This window comes from Embiotoca jacksoni, unplaced genomic scaffold (assembly GCF_022577435.1).
Source record: "Embiotoca jacksoni isolate LCO1_2020_lvr unplaced genomic scaffold, fEmbJac1.0.p SCAF_4, whole genome shotgun sequence".
Taxonomy (NCBI): domain Eukaryota; kingdom Metazoa; phylum Chordata; class Actinopteri; family Embiotocidae; genus Embiotoca; species Embiotoca jacksoni.
Genome location: NW_027185392.1, coordinates 18,822,141 through 18,840,529, shown reverse-complemented (window position 1 = coordinate 18,840,529; position 18,389 = coordinate 18,822,141). Strand labels below are relative to the sequence as shown.

The following is an 18,389-nucleotide window of genomic DNA, read 5'->3' as shown; positions in this document are numbered from 1 at the left end:
CACATTGTTTTGACAGGGCTGAATTAAAGGACCACGCCAGGTGTAATTAGCGATCGATCCGAGAAGAAGAAGAAAAAGAAGAAAAAAAACAAAAAAACGCCCTCTTTCTCTTTTCCTTTTTTCCCCCTCTTGCTTTGCCTTCCGTTAGGCTACTCCATTAACCGCGTCTCTGACGTCACAGGGCGATTAACGTTTCTTATTGGTCCCGCGAGCAGATGGAGGAGTCCTAATGAGCTGGCTCGCGGAGAGAAAGAGCAGGGTTGACATCTCAGCTGCACCGTAAACGTGAAATACCTCCCACAGCCCCGGTCTGCGCCGCTTCGCTCCAGACCGTACCGTGGCCACGGGAGAGCGCCGTCTGTCCGGGTTCCCTTCTCTTTCTCCCCCCCCCCCCCCCTCCTCCGCCGTCGCACTTCCTCCTCCGGCTCCTCTTCGCCGCTCCTTCCTCCGCTCCCCCGACTTTTTTTTGGTATTTTTTATGTTTTTTTGACTGCATGTTCAGCCACACTGCCTCCCTCTGCATCTTCACTTCGGCCCCGCCGCAGCCCGGGCGAGCATGGACAGTCGGGTACTCGAGCATCCTCACGCCCAGTTCGGAGGCTCCTTGGGCGCGCTGGTGGGCTTCCCGTACTCGCTTGGCCCCCACCACCACCACCACCACCACCAGCACGTCTACGAGCTCGCGAACGGACACCAGCTGCAGTCCGCGGCCGCCGTGCCCTTCTCTATAGACGGATTACTTAACGGCTCCTGCTCGGCCTCGGTGGTCAGCTCCAACCCTCTGCTGTCCGACAGTCAGCAGTTCAAACTCTCAGGTAGGCCCGGCTCTCTGTCTGACGGTGTGTTGGAAACAATGCACCGAAGCGGGATAAACACAAGTTGCTTGTTTTACGGCTAAATAAGCCCACTTTATTAGACTTTAATGACATTTTTTTTTTTTTTTTTTTAATTTGAGCCTTTATGAACTGGTTTTGAAGGAGAAAGTCTACCGAGAAAACCATATGGTTTAAAAGTTTTGGAGCTTGATGAGTTAAAAAAAAGAAATTAAAAAAGTTTTAGCGCAGGCTCGGTTTTAATGTTTTTTTTTTTTACTGTAAAGGCTGCAGTGCAGGCTCAAATAAAACGTTCGTATTCATTAGGTGGTCAAAAATGAATTTTGTATGAATCGCAAAAGGTTGTTTAATATCAAATTTATTCCAAAGTAGCCAATGTGCGAGGCCCAGTTTTTGTGGCACGTTTTTTTTTTTTTCTCTCTCTGACGGCCAAATGTTTAAAAAGAAACGTGTGACAACGTTTAGTTTTACACTAAACTGGTTTAAATTCACCAGCCAATTGTGCCATGAATCTCGTAGCATGAACTCTCGCCTCTCTCTCTTTCTTACACACATACAAACACACACTTGTATAAACACACACACACACACACACACACACACACACACACACACACACACACACACACACACACACACGTCCTCAGATTCTGGGGACCCGGATAAGGACAGTCCCGGTTGTAAACGGAGACGCACGCGGACCAATTTCACCGGGTGGCAGTTGGAGGAGCTCGAGAAGGCTTTCAACGAGAGTCACTATCCGGATGTGTTCATGCGGGAGGCGCTCGCGCTCAGGCTTGACCTCGTGGAGTCCAGGGTTCAGGTAAAGACACCAACAACAACAAAAGTCACACGTTTAGAGAAACATCTTTTTTTTGTTGTTGTTCTTTTAGTTGGAATTTAGGCTCCGGCGGGTTTATTTGAGCTTTCCCTCTGACATCCCAACAGCCTTACATTACGTCCATCCTGTTTTGTGATGGTGCATGAAGGCCCACCCCACACTGACACAGCTATTTGTCAATTATCAAGGCATCAATAGAGTCTCCTTTGAATTATGCATGTAGGCAACCTATTGATTTATGGGTTAATAAAAATAAGGCTATTTACTGAGTAAACCGAGGGCTAAAAACTCTAAATAGTATTCTTCCTTCACCTTCATTTTTCCTTTTCAAGTTAATTTTGGGTATTTTCAGTTCACTCATAATCCTAGCCTTATTTTTTTTTTTTTAATATTATTATGTATCAATTTCTATAGCCTACTCATGTGTACCTGAATTGTATGTTTTAACAATATTGTCAAATTGTAGCCTACATAAATTATTGGTGAATATATTTTAAAATAAATCAATAATTATCCTATTAGTTTTATTAATAATGTTAGGATATAATTCATAATAGTAGCATTGGTAGTTGTTGCTGCAATAATTTTTTTTTTTTTATTATGGCAGAATGGTAATAACAAGATTGATTAAATTATCCATCAGATAATACTAATACTAATGTTATTACTGAGAAGAATAGTTATTATTGAACAACATTACGAAAGAGCTTGAAGTCATATTTTTGAGCAATTACTTTAAAATAACAAAATAAATAAACTATTATTAAACGTTTCGTTTAGTTTAATTTGACAATAATACAAATAATAATCTAGACTAATATCAATGTGTAATACGTATTATTCGCTAACAAGATAATAATAACTGTCTTTTTACAATATTCTTTATTATTTATCATATTTGATGTAATTTAACATGTAGGCTCTTCGTGTAAGTCCATCACATACAACCCACATGGCTGGATGAGGAAAAGCGGGGCAGAAACAGAGCTCGCCGTGGCTGGATGTTGTTTTGGGGATTTCGTTCCTAAACCTCAGATTATTGTTCCCTCAAGCTGCTTAACGCTCCTTTATCACCAGGTTTGCGGGGGAAAGATATAACCAACATTAACAATTCATAAGACGCGCCATTGTCGCACATGATGTTGGCCTCCCGTCCTGATTATGCAACGTTCTCGGATCCTACTTCTGCATGCTAAACTCCCGGCGTTATCAGTGCCGAACATGCGGCCAGGAGTGCGCCCAGAGGCCGGGCAGCGAGAGCTCTTAGGCGGGGGAAGCTCCCTCTCTTGGCTCGGTGCGGGAGGGATTGCCGCGCAAGTGCCACAGCCCTCCTCCTCCGCCCGTACGAGCGGACGTCTGGGGTGTGGGAGAATACGCACAGACGGGACATGCCTGATTTAGCTATGGTACAATTAAACGTAATTGGTGGAGGTGCCCATTACGCAGCCGCATTGGTAATTAACAGCGGCACATCTGTGCGTCTGCTGGTCCACCGCTGTGACCTATTAACCCAATGTAGGCCTGTACTCTCCACATGTTTAGAGCTGCAGTAAACAAAGACGCGGGGAGACGCGGGGAGACGCAGGGCCACGCAGGGCAGTGGTTTCACATGTTTCAGGGCTTTGTGGAATTTGTGTGGATTTGTAACCAATCTGGTTTTGTTCTTACCATCTGAAAACCGCCCTGACACTGATTTATCAGTTTGTCATGGCAGATGTGAGGTCTGCTGTTGTCTGAGGTAGTCAGACACACTGTGTGGGACATTCTATCTAATGTGCCTCACATCAGTGAATTAATGCATTTGTTTTCTGATCTTCTGATTAACCTTTCACAATTACAACAACTCAGAAACACGGTATAAAACGGAACGTTACAGACTTCAACGTGATGTTTTATTGTAAGCATTAGATTGTAGAGTTGCCCTTCTTAAATGATATGCAATAAACAGAAATACTCTGTTTAAGTCCTAATGCAGAAACCATTTTCATGATTTTATGACAGCAGACAGTGAACATTTTCGTAACGTGCGAAAGTCTTGAATTTGCTTTTGCGTCCAGCCAACAGGCCAAAATATTCTAAAATTAAAGCAGCAAATACTCATAGCAGAGAAGCCACATCAACCAAATCTTTGTTTCACATAATTAATTAAATGATTCATCAACTATCAACATAATTTTCTGGCAATTAACTATCTAATTAACTGACAAATCACTTCAGCAATCGTCACAACAAAACTGACGTATGACCTTAAAGATGCTGTTTGACAGATGTTCACAGGAAAAGAACACCAAGCGGAGTTCATGTTCTGTGCCACATGTGTATGTATGTATGTATGTATGTATTTTCACGTGTGCATCTATGTGTGTACGTGTGCACAGGTTTGGTTCCAGAACCGACGCGCTAAATGGAGAAAAAAGGAGAACACGAAGAAAGGGCCCGGGCGGCCGGCTCACAACTCCCACCCGACCACGTGCAGCGGCGAGCCCATGGACCCCGAGGAGATCGCACGGAGGGATCACGAACGGTCCGAGAAGAAGAAACGGAAACAGGAGAGGAAGCTGCTGAAGTCGCAGAATAAACTTCTCGCGGGTGACAGCTTCCACACGCCTGGCGGCTCGGAGAGCGACAGCGGCGTCTCCCAGTTCACCGACAGCGAGCAGCCTTCTAACGGGACTATTCACATCGACCTGCCGGCGACAAAGGGCGCAGGGGGGCACCAAACCGAATCCAGCTGTGACCAAACACGACACGACTTCAGTCAACTACAAAACCACCAAAACCAAAGAACCACAGGAGAACCAGAGCAGGGTTCTCCGGGCAGCACGCACAGCTCCAGTCCCGGGGGTCCGAGGTCCTCCGCCCTGCAGAAACGAAACCCTTTCAGTGTGGAGAGCCTCCTCTCTGACACCATGCCACGGCGGAAATCTCAGCTGGACTTCCCCTCTCTGCCCAATCAGAGGACACTGGTGGGTAAAGGCCACTTCTTGCTTTACCCCATTACCCACCAGCCCTTGGGCTTTCTAGTGCCCCAGACGGCCCTGAAGGCCACACCATGTCCGGACAACATTAACAGGCTCAGCCTGGGACAGAGGTGTGTGCCAAGTGAAGGGAGCCCGGCTCCCTCTGACCTCTCCAGCTTTGGCAGTGTCACTAAGCCTCTAAACTCGGATCATATGGAGCGTAACAGGCAGCATCACCACAATCACATTAGCAACAGAGTGGATGGAAGCGACATGGAGGAGTGCGGTGGTGACTGCAGTAATGGAAGATTCCCTGTTTCTCCTCCAGCGAACAGCGTGGCTCAGACAGCTGTGGCCGGGCTGAGCTCCTCACAGTCCAGTGACAGCAGCGAGGAGAGGAGTCTGAACGTTCGACCGGAGGCGGCCACCGATGGCTGCCGATCTGCTGAGCTGTGTGTAAAAGAAAAGGGTACAAGAGAGGAGCGAGCGTCTCCAGACCTCTCCGAGTGTCTCAAGGCAAACACAGACGGTCAGGAAACACCCGGAACAGATGGAGAGGATGTCGATATGGACTAACACTTTCGAGGAGCAAACATAAACAAAGGACCAGGAACACCGCTCAGACTATTCAAACATTCCCAAAGCTCTGCTGAGACAGTCTAAAACATATCAGGAATCAGGAGACTTAATTCTCATCTATTTTTTAATCAGAAGGTGTGATCAATCCAGATGGCCCGTCAGAGCTGTGGCTGTCCTCACATTCAGGCTTTAGGCCTGAACACCTTTAGAAGCAGGTTCTTTCTCTCCATTTTTTTGTTTTTTTGTTCTCTTGGTGGACAACTTGTAACAAAAACTAGGCTCCAATAAACATCTTACACACAACAAAAATCCTCAGATATTGTAAAAAAAAAAAACCAGAAAATGATATTTATATGTAAACATTTTGATAAATAAAGTTATTGTTTAAATTGAATCGCTGTCTTTCCAGGGCCGTATTGAGGGGAGGGAGAAGGAGAGGAAGGCGGTGGCTGCTGTGTGGCAGAACCTTGGATCATGGCAGCTGGAGTTTTTGTCGTGTTACAGCAGATAAATCCCCCTTTTTCCTCTGTGTAGTGAGCCGAGCTGGGGCTCAAGTCCGTCTGGCTGTTTGTATTTATTGCTTTAACAAATTTATTCATTTGAAAGGCCGAGCTGGAATGAGGTTAGTGGCCGCGGGCTATAGGACCCTGCGCCTCCTGCTGAGTTTTGATATGAAAGTAATTATTTTCCCACTGGCTGCCGCGGGTCTCGAGGCAGTTTTTTTTTTTTTTTTTTTTTTTTTTTTTTGCTCCTTTCAGCCCAAAGGGTTATTAGACATTACCGATTTCTAGTGATATGGAATCACATAAACTTCCTACAATAATAGAATTAGCATGAAAGGCAGGGGTGTCAAATTGAAATGGGAAAATAATAGCCGCGGCAGCTGCACCGTGAATGTGTGCGTCCGCGCGAGCGTGCGCTCGTGTGCGTGAGTGCGCATAGTCTATTGAGCGCGAGGAGGAGGAGGATGAGATGGTGGTAGATTCGTGGGGCGGAATTTTCATGAGCTGCCGCGGTTGTCAGACGGCCCTTGTAGTCTGCTATATTAAGATAGATGTTCGATGATATCCCTCATTGTTCTGTCGCTTATATTGATGTTGCTGCGTTATCGCCCTATTGATCATGTGTCGCACATAATAGGACAGGCGCGCGCCTGCCTGCCTGCGCCTTTTTACAAAAGCGCCTGGGCCCCTCGTCATTTGTTCTAATAGGACTGCGAGTCCCTCAGGGGGGGAGGGGGGGAGGAGGGGGGGGGGGAGACAGATAAAGATATAGAGGAAGCGCGAGAGAGGAGGCGAGTGATGTGCCAGGCTTGCATTAATAATTTTTTTGACCAATTGTTGTCTGAGCTCAAAAAAAAAGAAAAAAAAAAAGTAGCAGAAAGTGAAGAATGAGCGAATTAAAGATGTTTAGAAGACGCGCTCCCCCCGACATGCGCAGGTGTGTGTGTGTCCGCGCGCACGCACCGGAGACGCGCGCCCGCGCCCGTTTAGAAAAGAGTGTGTTTAGCTTATGAAGTGTAAACGCCACCAACTCCCTGGAAACTGAAATCCCAATTATTAAAACCATTAATTCTGGCGAGCTGGTGCACAGAGGAGCCGTGTTGACAGCCCGGCTAAATATCCCTGATCCCTCCCGGTCACCTCGCCTTTATTTGCAAATAAATTGAGGGGGATCCGAGGGACAGAGCTTTACTTTGCTGCGCCGACCTAAAATGAATTTCCGTGCCTGAGTCCCTTTAATAATATTTACATAATTTTCGCTCAGTGACTCTGCTATTTGCGCTGTAGGAAGCGGGGGGCTTACAGGAAAATAATTAGACACGAGGACGAGGAGGGAGCGAGAGTGAAAAACAGCAGGAGGAGGATGGGTTAAGACCGAAGCTGAACACTAAATTCCCAGACAGCTAAAATCAATGAAAGTAATAACCCTATTATTTAATTCATAAGGACATTATTTTCCCGTAAGGCCTCAGGAAACGTCCCCTTCGACCGAAACAATCACATTAAATCGTTCATTCCGCGTGCGCTGTGTGAAATTTCTACTTTTATTCTTCTTTTTTTCTTTTTTGGAAGAGTAAACGCTTTATTATAATCGGTTAGTTTCAAGAGTGCGATTAATTAGAAAATATAGGTTTGATCTCCCTACAGCAAGGCCTTTATAGCAGCCTGTGTGTGTGTGTGCGTGCGTGTGTGTAAATCCGTGTGTGTGTGTGTGTGTGTGTGTGTGCGTGCTGGGAGACATAACCAACCAAAAAGGAGGGGGTTTATTTTGCTGTAAAATTTGACACTTTTTCCAAATAATTAAAGAAATAAAATGAAAAATAGATGAAACAAAAAGCGTCCAGGCAGCAGATCTGATCCATAAGTATTGTAAAGCAGCTTTTATGATCCAAATAAAGAACCAAACTGTGACTGTAAAAGTAGTAGGCCTACCTCGCTATGTCTACCATGTTTATTTGGGCATCTCACTTTATTAAATGCATTGTATTCATGGCAGTGTTGCCTGTATGGCTGGAGCTTCATTTAATTTGGAAGCAGTTATCTCAAAGGGATTTCAGAGGTATAACAGTGACTGATCAGAGTGCAGATCAGCTCTGGAAACGGACATCCGTTGGGGGGTATTGCAGCTGGATGACAGCCCCAAAATAATGTTCAAAAGCAGTCACGTGACAACAGAAATGATTACATTTTCTGGAAAGTCTGGAAGGAAAAGGTCAGTGTGTCTGTCTTTGAGTAATGTTTCTCAGTTTTAAACTAGGGTGGGTATCTTTCTATCTAACTATCTATCTATCTAACTATCTATCTATCTAACTATCTATCTATCTATCTAACTAACTCTGGGCAACAACATGAAATATTGGGTGAGAAAGAAAGAAAGAAAGAAAGAAAGAAAGAAAGAAAGAAAGAAAGAAAGAGAAGAGAAAGAGAGAGAGGGAGATATGCGTTTTGGTGGCACCAACAAAAACGACCAATCGATCAAACCGAGCTTGGACCGGGCGGCCCTCCCGCTGTGTCCGTGCCGCTCATGCATCACACTTTATGAATTCAATTTCAACCGGGAGAAATTTTCAATTTGAACGCGCGATCATTACGGCGTGGGGGGATAGCGTAAATTGTTTTTGCTCTATTATGCATTCGGACGCCATCATTTTTCTTTCTAATTACCGAGGTGTCAGTGCGGCCTGTCACCCGGGCGCTGATTTTCAATTTAACTGATCATCATACATTCATTTTCCCATTTGATAAATCTGCTATCTAGACGCGCCCGCCATGCCCAGAATATTAAGCGGCGCTGGGATGCAGTAATAGGGGGATGTGTATGCGGCAATGAGCGCGGATCAGCCAGCTAATTTAGCACCTTCCACATTCCCCGTCTCCATCCCCCATTTCCAATTCTCAAGAGGAGGCAAGAAAAAAAAAAAAAAAAAAAAAAAAAAACGGGAGAGGAGAGGAGAGAGTCCAATGGCTGCCTAACCTCCAACAGCGAAGAAATAGAAACAAAAAAAACCCGGAGGTTAGAAAGAACCAGAGAAACAACGTCAGAGAAGAAGAGACAGTCTTCCAATCAGCGATGTGTTTTTCTCTCATTCGCAATTTAGAAGCGGGATTAATTAACGCTAATTGAGTCCTTCAATACCTGTTATTTTAACTTAATAGAAACAAATTTGCTCAATTAATTACAGGCGTCATTTCAAGAACCGATTACCCCCCCCTCACCACACCACCACCACCACCCTCCTCCATCACCTCCCACGCGCCGCCACGGAGTAATTCTGCAGCGTTTTGTCATCCGGTTCCTTGATCCAGACTGGACGGGCTTCCAGCCGACACCAGACATCAGTGGTCCTCTGTTCGACCCGCTGAACTCACACACAGGTGATGGGCTCAGTAGTCTGGGTCTGAACCCCATAACAGACACGGACTACGTCAGTTCATTTCTATGGAAGGTCAATGGTGCAACATTCATAGGTCGTTTTCATGATATCTAATGTCAAAGATTTAAGCTTTTCTGAATTGTTTGGTTCAAATAGCCTACATCTGTCCCTTTTTTTTAATTTTTATTTTTTTTAACTCACCATAATTTCAGGATGGTTTGACCCCCCAAAAAGGCAACTTACTAGCTTTCCCTACAGCTATCAACCACAACTGTCATCTTCACTTTGTCAAGTATCTTGTAACTTCGTGTGTTTCAATATAATTCATCTTTATTGGTATCAATCATCCAATCAGAGATTGTAGCCAACAAAGATGAAGAGCTCCAGAAAAGTGGAACAAAATTTAATCAGACCTCTATTTCCAAGGTCAAGATCAACTTTTGATGCACATTCATAAAGCAAAGAAGTTAGTTCACCTAAATCATACATCTATATTTTACATCACTCATTTCAATGTATTAAATGAAATATATCAGTATAGGCCTAAACTTTCTTTCAAATCAATACCTCAAAGAAAATATGAATGTAACAAAACTAAATTTGAGGTGAAACCAATTTGAAAATTTCACAAACATTAGTTTGGGACTTAACTCATCAAGCTGGTTCATTTTTTTTTTTTTTTTTTTTTTAATCCTAATGAGTTGTTTTATTAGTTTAGTACATCCTTAGTTTGTCATTAATTTGTTAGAATCGTTCAAATCATGATTTTAAACTGCTGACACTTAACAAATATTCAGTGTTCCCTTCCTCATCCTCCAAATCCCAAATATCTGAGTGTTTATGGATTTATGTTCTTGGAGTTTTATTTACAGGGTGTTTGACCTCAAACTGAAGAGATTAGTGTTTCCAGAACTAAATATTGCCTCCCTGGCGTATAACGTACTTCTTTATTTGTGTCTCTGGCCAACAAAGGGGTTTATATTTGTTCATTTAGGTCACATATAAAACCTGATATCACGTCCTTATCTGGTGTAATAACAGTGCTTTGTGGTCCTTTCTGTATCTTCCATCAAAAGTGAGAGCCGAGATTGTAGCAAAGAGAAGAAGGGTGACACTTCAACACTTTACATGTTTGCTTTTTAATGAGGTGAAAGACTGCGTTTACTTTTGCAGTTATTGCTGTTATTTTTAACACATGCGGAAGTGAGATTTGTAGGACACCAAGTAACGAGGAAGCAAAGCCAATGTCAACAAACACAAGGGTTAATTTTCACTTAATAGTTTTCTCAAAGCTCTCTCTGGTGTTTGCGGGCGCTGACACACACACACACACAATAAGCCCACTTTGTTTAACTGCCAATACAGTCAGGAGCCGGTGTGTGTTGCAGTGTAATGAACGTTTGTGGGCACAAAGCAGCTTTGGTTTGGTCGTGTTCTTTGTTTCATTAGCCCAGTGGTTGTAATAAATGCCAACGAGCCAACGGGATAGATTTTAATTAAGTCAGTGAGAGATGAGTGGAGTGACACAGAAAGCGGGGCGGGGCGGGGAGATGGAAGTGGAGGGGGACAGCTTTTCAATAAATCGGTTCGCTCAGGGGTTAGTCGGTGATTTCCTCGGCAAAGTGTTGGGGCCGTGCAGGACTCGCAGTAATTTGGTTGATAAATCAGCGGCGTTAGGGGCACGAAGCTTGCCGCTCGACCGGTTGGTTCCGCGCGTGATTTATGTGTTACCCGGGGGTCGTACACAAGCCCATGACAGTCCAGGATGAATTAACCAGGAGCCGGCGCGCTCCTAATGAGCGGGTATTATTTCGCGCACACCCCTCCTCAGAAAAAAAAAAAAAAAGAATACAAAAAAAAAAAAAAAAAAAAAAAGAAGTGTGAGGAACGAGCCTGGCACACAGTACGACCCCCCCTCCTCCCCTCCCATCCACTGTGCCATCCCTGAGGTGTCGCATTGATTCAGCATCAGAGACTTAAACACACACACACACACGCACACACACGCACACGCACACGCACACACACACACACACACACACACACACACACAAAGATAGTGCTATTTATGTACAATATCTAAGAGACAAATTGTTCAATAAAGGTCTGGCACCAACTGATTGGGTTTAACTGAAGCAAAGAAGTGACAGAGACACGTCCTGACAAAAGATTCAAACACACAAAACAATTTCATCTGATATTGATCATCAATATTTGTCTCAGTTATAGCTAGACTGCCATAACCTCAAAAAAAAAAAATGATCTACTGTAAAGTGATGGAGGAAGTATTCAGACCCTTGAGGAAATATAACACAGTTGAAATATGTCATTAGTACTGGAAATTATGTTTAAGTGGTAAGTCATTGGCAGTAATGTTCAGTGTCAATGTACTTACTGCAGAAAACTAGCGGCAGGTGTTGTATTCAGGGAAGGTAGAAGTACTCAGATTAAGTCAAAAATAGAGATCAAATGTACTCCACTACTTTTAAAGTGCCCTCTTTCAAAAAAGTTACTTAATCCAAAAGTACAGAATAATTATTGTAGCAGAAAAAAAAAAAAAAATCACACTTATCCTAAAAGTAAAAGTTGTCATTACCTGGTTGTTATATGATTAGACTTTATTACTGATGGTAAAGCTGCCACCAATTTAACTACTCTGGTGGTTTATATGATTATGATGATCATGTGTTTTCTGCTGACAAATGCAATTTTTCAACTAGTATGGAGTAAGTACAGCAGAAAACATGCAAGTACAATACAAGTACAACAAAGGTACAGTATTTGCTTGTATATTCTCATGTATTTCATTGAATTATTGATGCATTAGTTTGAAAGCAGTATTTTATTGTTGTAGTGGGTCGAAGATGAATTAAATATTTTACATAATGTTGGTAAATAAACAATGCTGATTCATGTTTAGTAACTAAATTCTGAATCTGCAAAGTAACTAGTAACCGAATCTGTCATATAGTGAAGTAAAAAAAAAGCAATATTTCCATCTGAAATGTTGTAAATTAGAACAATAATGGAGCATAGAAGTAAAGGACTAGTTATTTTGAGCACTCATTGACCTCCAGCTGCAGGGGTGAAACATTTAGAATAAAGTTTTTGTCTCCTTTTGCCAGCTCCACATAAAGGCTCTCTTTTGAAATATAAGTAAAACTGTAACCTGTTTAGAAAAAAAAAAATGTAAATACATTTTCAAACTGAAGTTTTCACCTCAGTATTCCTGGGAAATGTCTTAGTTAAAGATCTTTCTAACTGTCTCAAAGCCGGTCACATTTATGTCTGACTTTCTCACCACTGATGGTCAAAACCTTTAGAAACTCGCACAGATTTAAATATCATGGTGCATAAATGGACAAGTAGCATTCTCACTATTTAATGCTATTTATTATCACATTTTACAAGCTGAACTAATGTTTTGTGTGTAAAATCTCAATTTGTAAAGTAATGGGAGCTGTCACACAAATGTAGTCGAGTAAAAAGTATTTCTCTCATAATTGCAGAAAAGTAGTAATACGAGCAGAATAAAATGGAAATAGTTAACTTAACTACAAGCTTCAAATGAGTACCAGTACTTGAGTAAATGTACTCTGCACCTCTGACTCCATCATTAATATTACAACAATACTGACTAATTTCCTCCAGCTGACTTGCCTGACTCAGCACTGGGACATCACAGCGGCCATATTTGACACAAATGGTGATTTATTATTGGCCCTAGTGAAAAGTTTCCAAATGCATTATGGGGTTTTTCTTAGTGTCTTCAGTTGCAAACGTTAGTCTGGCAAATCCAGCAGTCAGTCAGTGCTGACTCAGCTGTTTTTAGCATACGGCCTTCACAATTGATCACTTTCAAATGAACACATGAAACCTTTTCATTGTGTGTCTACCTCACTTTGAGCCGAGTGGATGAAGGATGCAGCAGGTTAGAGCGCAGGTTATACAGACGTGTCGGCTGTGACGAAAAAGCTTTTAAAACGTCTCGACTGAACGTTTTAATCGGTCTACGGTTCAGGTTGTTGTGTAGGTGACAGCTAGAGTGATGATAGATAGTGTTTTTGGCTTAAAATGGTTTCAGGCCTGATTTTCTATGCTAATGGATCTATAGCATGAAATACACACCTGTAAAATCAACAACTTCCAAGTTCATTTCATTATCCTGTATAAAGTGACAAAAAGACATTTACTGTAACTGGGGGACTAATGGAAGGGTTTTAGTGACCAGTCAGTGTATTAATGGAGGAGAGTATTCATTATGCTAATAAGCAAAATCATTAACTATGGTATTAAAACAAAACTGGACAAAAAAATATCTGGGGTAAACTTAACCAATCATTAGTGGCAGATGTTGATGACTCCTCAAACTGAAAGAAACGGCACAACAGCAGGTTTTATATGCCGTCAGCATCCAGTACGTGGTAACACTGGCGAACCATGATCCGCATGCTAGTTTTCTCGACACAGTTTCTCCTCACTGGCTGCTAAAATGAATGTTGAAGGATCGTGTTTAAAATTTGTATCTGTCTCATCGTCTCCTTTTCCAACGCACCTCCTTCACCTCTTCTCTGTGTGAAATGGGAGCGATTTGCTCAGTGTCCCTGCTGCACTGAAAAATAAAGACGAGATGAGGTCCATCCCAGCATATGCCTGATCTACACTGGGGCAAAAATGTACATTTTAATTAGAGGATTATATCCTGCAGTTATTGGTCCTAAACATGCATGGATTACCGAGTGAGCGGCACCAACCCAGAGGTGTAGGGGGGCACGCCTGGGACAGAAACACTGTTTGAAGGGACCGTAACCGCAATTTCCACATGCTCAGGGTCCATAAATATTGATATTTTTTCCATGGTGAGTCTAATACCAGCCTTTATTTTTCTTTTGCTTGTGTTCTTTTTTTCTCTACGTAATACAGATGCACAGGACACACTGACTGTCACAGTAAACATAATGACATTCGAAAAGCCCTTTAAATGAAAGAATAACACTTCAAAAGTTACAAAAATGATGGTCCAGCACCATACAGGAGGCTATTTAAAGAATGAATGGGCTACTGATGTTAACTAGAATGAGAACTGAGTTATGTTCAGCAGGATGGGGGACATTTTACCGATGTGCGTCCAGGGACCCTGTGACTCATGATCCATCCATGGTGCCAAGAAAACAGACTTAATATATCCATGCAGGGAAGTGAAAGGTGCTCCTTGCTGCTTCACTGTCAACGCGGCAGAACTTATAATAACAGTGAAGTGCAGGGTTATGTGAGGTTCCACGAGTAAACGTCCTCATTTTTTACATTGATGATATTTGATGACATGCCGTTAAAGTGCTTCCAACCCGTCAGAAATCATCCGCCATATGTGTTCTAAATGTGATTCATTGATAAAAAGTCAAAGGTAGAAGGGGGGGGGGGGGGGGGGACATAAAAAGTTGGGGAAGTAACTGCACGTGGCAATGGACATTAAATCAAAAAGCCCACAGTTCGGTTGCCCTCGCCTTAACCGTGGGCTAACAACTCAATAATTCAGCTGTTTAAATCAGTTCACTTGAACCTACAGCTGAACTCTGCTGTTGGTTGAGGCTGGCAAACTACGGCTTCATTTATAATCTGGCATTATTTTCAAATGCTATTTTTAAATAAGCTTTTAGTTTCCGTAAAATAAATCAAAGTACTCTGACGACAGTCATTTGCCAGGGTTTTGCAGAAACGATTATAATGAACGGCTAATTTCTTTAACATGAAATGATGAAATTGTTCAATTGTGGCAGAGGCATTATGTTTCTTGTGTGCATAGAAAAATGTTTTCTGTTGATGATGTTGACTTTAGTGCATGAGACCTGATGAAGTATAACAATTAGTGGCATGGAACTGATGACATCCTGAACATCTTAGAGAAGCCGAAGAAAAATCACTAATTCTATTAGAGAGGTTATTACTTTCTTCCGCTAGTAAATAGCATTTGGAAAAGCTGCTATCACAGATATATGTCTTTGCTATATAATAAATTACAAACAGTTATATTGCCTACTTTAAACAGGTCTATGTTGGTCTTGTAGTATAACTGTCGGACCCTGTAGATCATAGTAGGTGAGGTAGTCATGACTTTTTCAGTAATAGGGTTAGACAGAGCGCTGTATCATCTCCACTCTTGTTTAATCTGTATACAGACAACATGTCTGGGCACCGACCGCACACGGTTTTCATTATCTCATGATTAAACGTTTTATGTATGCAGATGATGAAAATATATTTTCTCCCTTTTGTTTAGGTCTTCAACAGAGTATAAGTTCTGAATATTGTGCAGATGTTGACACCACATTTAATGGCAAAAATTTTTATATAATGATATAAAAGATCTATGAGCCTATTTCACGAGTTCCACGAGACATTTGTGATTTGCTGTGGAATCAGATATTTTAAAGATATGTGATGGATATATAGATTGTTGAAGAGACCATAATATAGAGTATGGTCTTTTATCCTGCTAACATTTGGTATACGTTAAAAAAAAAAAAAAAGGAAGAGCAGTATGAGACTCGCATCAATCACAATGTTAATATGTATGGATGAGGATTTCACAGAATTTTCCATATGATTGAAATGAAATACTCACCAGTTCAATTAACTGAAGAAACATATTTTATCAAATGTTTGCCCATGAATCCCAGGTACTTAACATTTCTGACAGGAATTGTTTAATTTTCAAGCAAATTAATAACTCCTGAAATAAAGAGTTGAGCTGTTTTTTTTTTTTTAATATACTGTATATCTGATTCGTTCAGGAAACATACAGGAGGCTTGAAGTACAGTATCTCTCTACATTTAGTGGCTCCTGCTGCCTAACCTGCACTCCACAACAGTGGATGAGATAATTTCACTTGAAAGCAATCATGGAATTAATTGGCCAGATAATAAGTGGCCTTTCATTCGCCTTGCTTGTGGATTCTAATGAACACCAATTGGAGCAGGGGAGCCTCAAAAGGGTGGCCAGGGGGGCAGTGGGCCCCATAACAAAAATACAGGGCACCACAACTGACAAAGCACCAATTATTTTAATCTGTTTTTGAATCACTTTGCGTCGGGGAATTAAAGTTTTTGTTCGGTTCATTTAGTTGAAAGGCCGTTCTTTGTCCGTTTGCATTGCATTTATTCTGACTGCAGATGAGTGTATATTGTGGATGCTGGTTTGTATTGAGATTAGCAATTTATTTAAGTATTTGCTTTGCCCTCTCAGGCTTTATGCATATACTCATAGAACTGAAGTTACATCAAGGAAAACTGAAAATGGAAGGCCATGTGTTTATCATTAAATATAAAAAATAATTGAAAGGATAAAAGTAATAAAGAAATTGAGTATTATCACTAATGTGTGGTGTATTATAGAACCTTGACTTTTAAAATATACTTTTTGTTCGAGGCTATGATTCGAAGATTTAAAGATACAGGTGATGATGAGCTGGACGTACATGTAACCTTTGTTATCAGTTAATAGCAAGTATCAACCAACACTTTTAATTGATGCATTCAAGTGGGAATTACATGGGCGAATTAAAAGTTCCTTGGTTGAGCTCATGTCAATATCATAATCTGATACTCATCTAAATCTGGCCCAGGAATCAGATTGCGATTTATTATTCACCACCAAGTGTTTTTACCTTAGTATTTCCTTGCGTAATCTGAAATTCCTCGATGCCACCCAAAGAATTTGACTGGCCCCTGCAGGTGCGACCGAGTGGTACTTACCACTGGAGTAAGAAGTATTCAAATGCTCATCTCAGGGTAGAAGGAGCAACACAAGATAGTGTACTCAAAAAAATATTTCAGTGAAAGTACATAAGGGCCAACAGAAAAAACGAATTTAAGTTAATTTTGGTCTATTTGGTACTTTAATCAGTGATAATGCTTCATATTTTTGGTGAAATTACATACTTTAATTTTGCCTGTACATATCTAAAGGCACTGCACACCTATTGTTAAGTCATTCAGGATTTAGCTTTTCTTCTTAGGACAGTGTGTGCATTAAAACGGTGTTTGATTGACATCTGTCTCACCTTTATGCTGCTTTTGTTGGGCAACCTACCTCGTTATCATTTTTACTAGGTACACAGAGTTTAGTGACAAAACACAACAAATGACAGTAAACTGTACCTCCACCAAGTCTACAGCAGACGAGCCTAATCATGTATTTAAAACATTTAATTTGCCGTGTAACAAGTATTTACGGTACATCTTCAATACAGTCATTGTGTAAATAGGTCACTATTAAATTGGATTTGAACTTGTTTTTAGATTTGATTTATTTAAATGCCTTGTTCTTGTACAATATGGTGGAAGCTGAATTTTACAATGACGGGGTAATGTTTTAGACATGCTGTGCAAATTGAACTTGAAAATGATGAGGGCCTTTAAACAGACAAGGCAATTATGTTAATGACTCTGCAGCTACAAAATACTGGATGTAGCAGTTGGCATGCATTTCTATCATTAATTTATCATTTCATCATTCAATCATCTCAGCAATATAGAAATAGATTTGAGGATGGATATGTTTATAGTTTTATACAATATGTTCCATCCTTAATGACATTACTTCAGATCGCTTTCCCCCTTTTGTTGGGTGTGTAGCTACAAAGGTTCAGTTAGTTTTAATAATTACATAACTTGCATTCCAAAAAATTCAATGCAAACTCCCCACAATATCAAAAACATCTTTCTCTTGCATTTGTCCACATTTGCACCTACACCGGGCCAAGAGAAAAGGTCATCCTCACTAAAAACAATATACAGGTGACCCGCTGACCTCATCTCCTGTTATCATGCTGTTAAAAGGAAAAAGGCAGATGTGAGTTTATGAGTTGTAAAACACATCTCGCGCGTTGGTGCCATGTCAAACACCATGTATCTAACATGTCCCATATGACATGTGAAAACATGTCCTGTCCATGTGAAATCCCAACATACATAGGAGCATGTGTTTTCATATGGGCGCAATCACGTGTAAACAATATGGATTTTACAGTGAAAACAAAAGCAGTACCATTAAAATGATTGAAAACTTCTTCCCTTCCAGAATATTTCAATTATTTGAAAGAGCTAAAGATCTCAGGTAGAGCTTCACTGCTTATATCTCCGATCACATCAACCCCCACCTGACTTTAGCCAAAGGAAAAACTGCTTGTTGGAGCGCCTCATTTATTCCTCCAAACTGAAATATGTAGGGAAAAGGTAATGAAAATGGACATTAAGTACATGTAATGTAAAAATAAGTAAGTAAAATACATTTTGAAGAA

General features: G+C 41.3%; 1 protein-coding gene across 1 annotated transcript; it reads left to right on the top strand.

Moving 5' to 3' along the window:
• The first annotated feature begins 253 nt into the window (after window positions 1–253).
• LOC138209459 (homeobox protein unc-4 homolog) lies at window positions 254–5,607 on the top strand. The gene is made up of 3 exons (XM_069168054.1): window positions 254–815; window positions 1,481–1,656; window positions 4,053–5,607. Exons 1-3 carry the CDS (start codon window positions 557–559, stop codon window positions 5,208–5,210), a joined length of 1,593 nt encoding a protein of 530 aa, XP_069024155.1. The 5' UTR covers window positions 254–556; the 3' UTR covers window positions 5,211–5,607.
• Window positions 5,608–18,389: the final 12,782 nt, after the last annotated feature.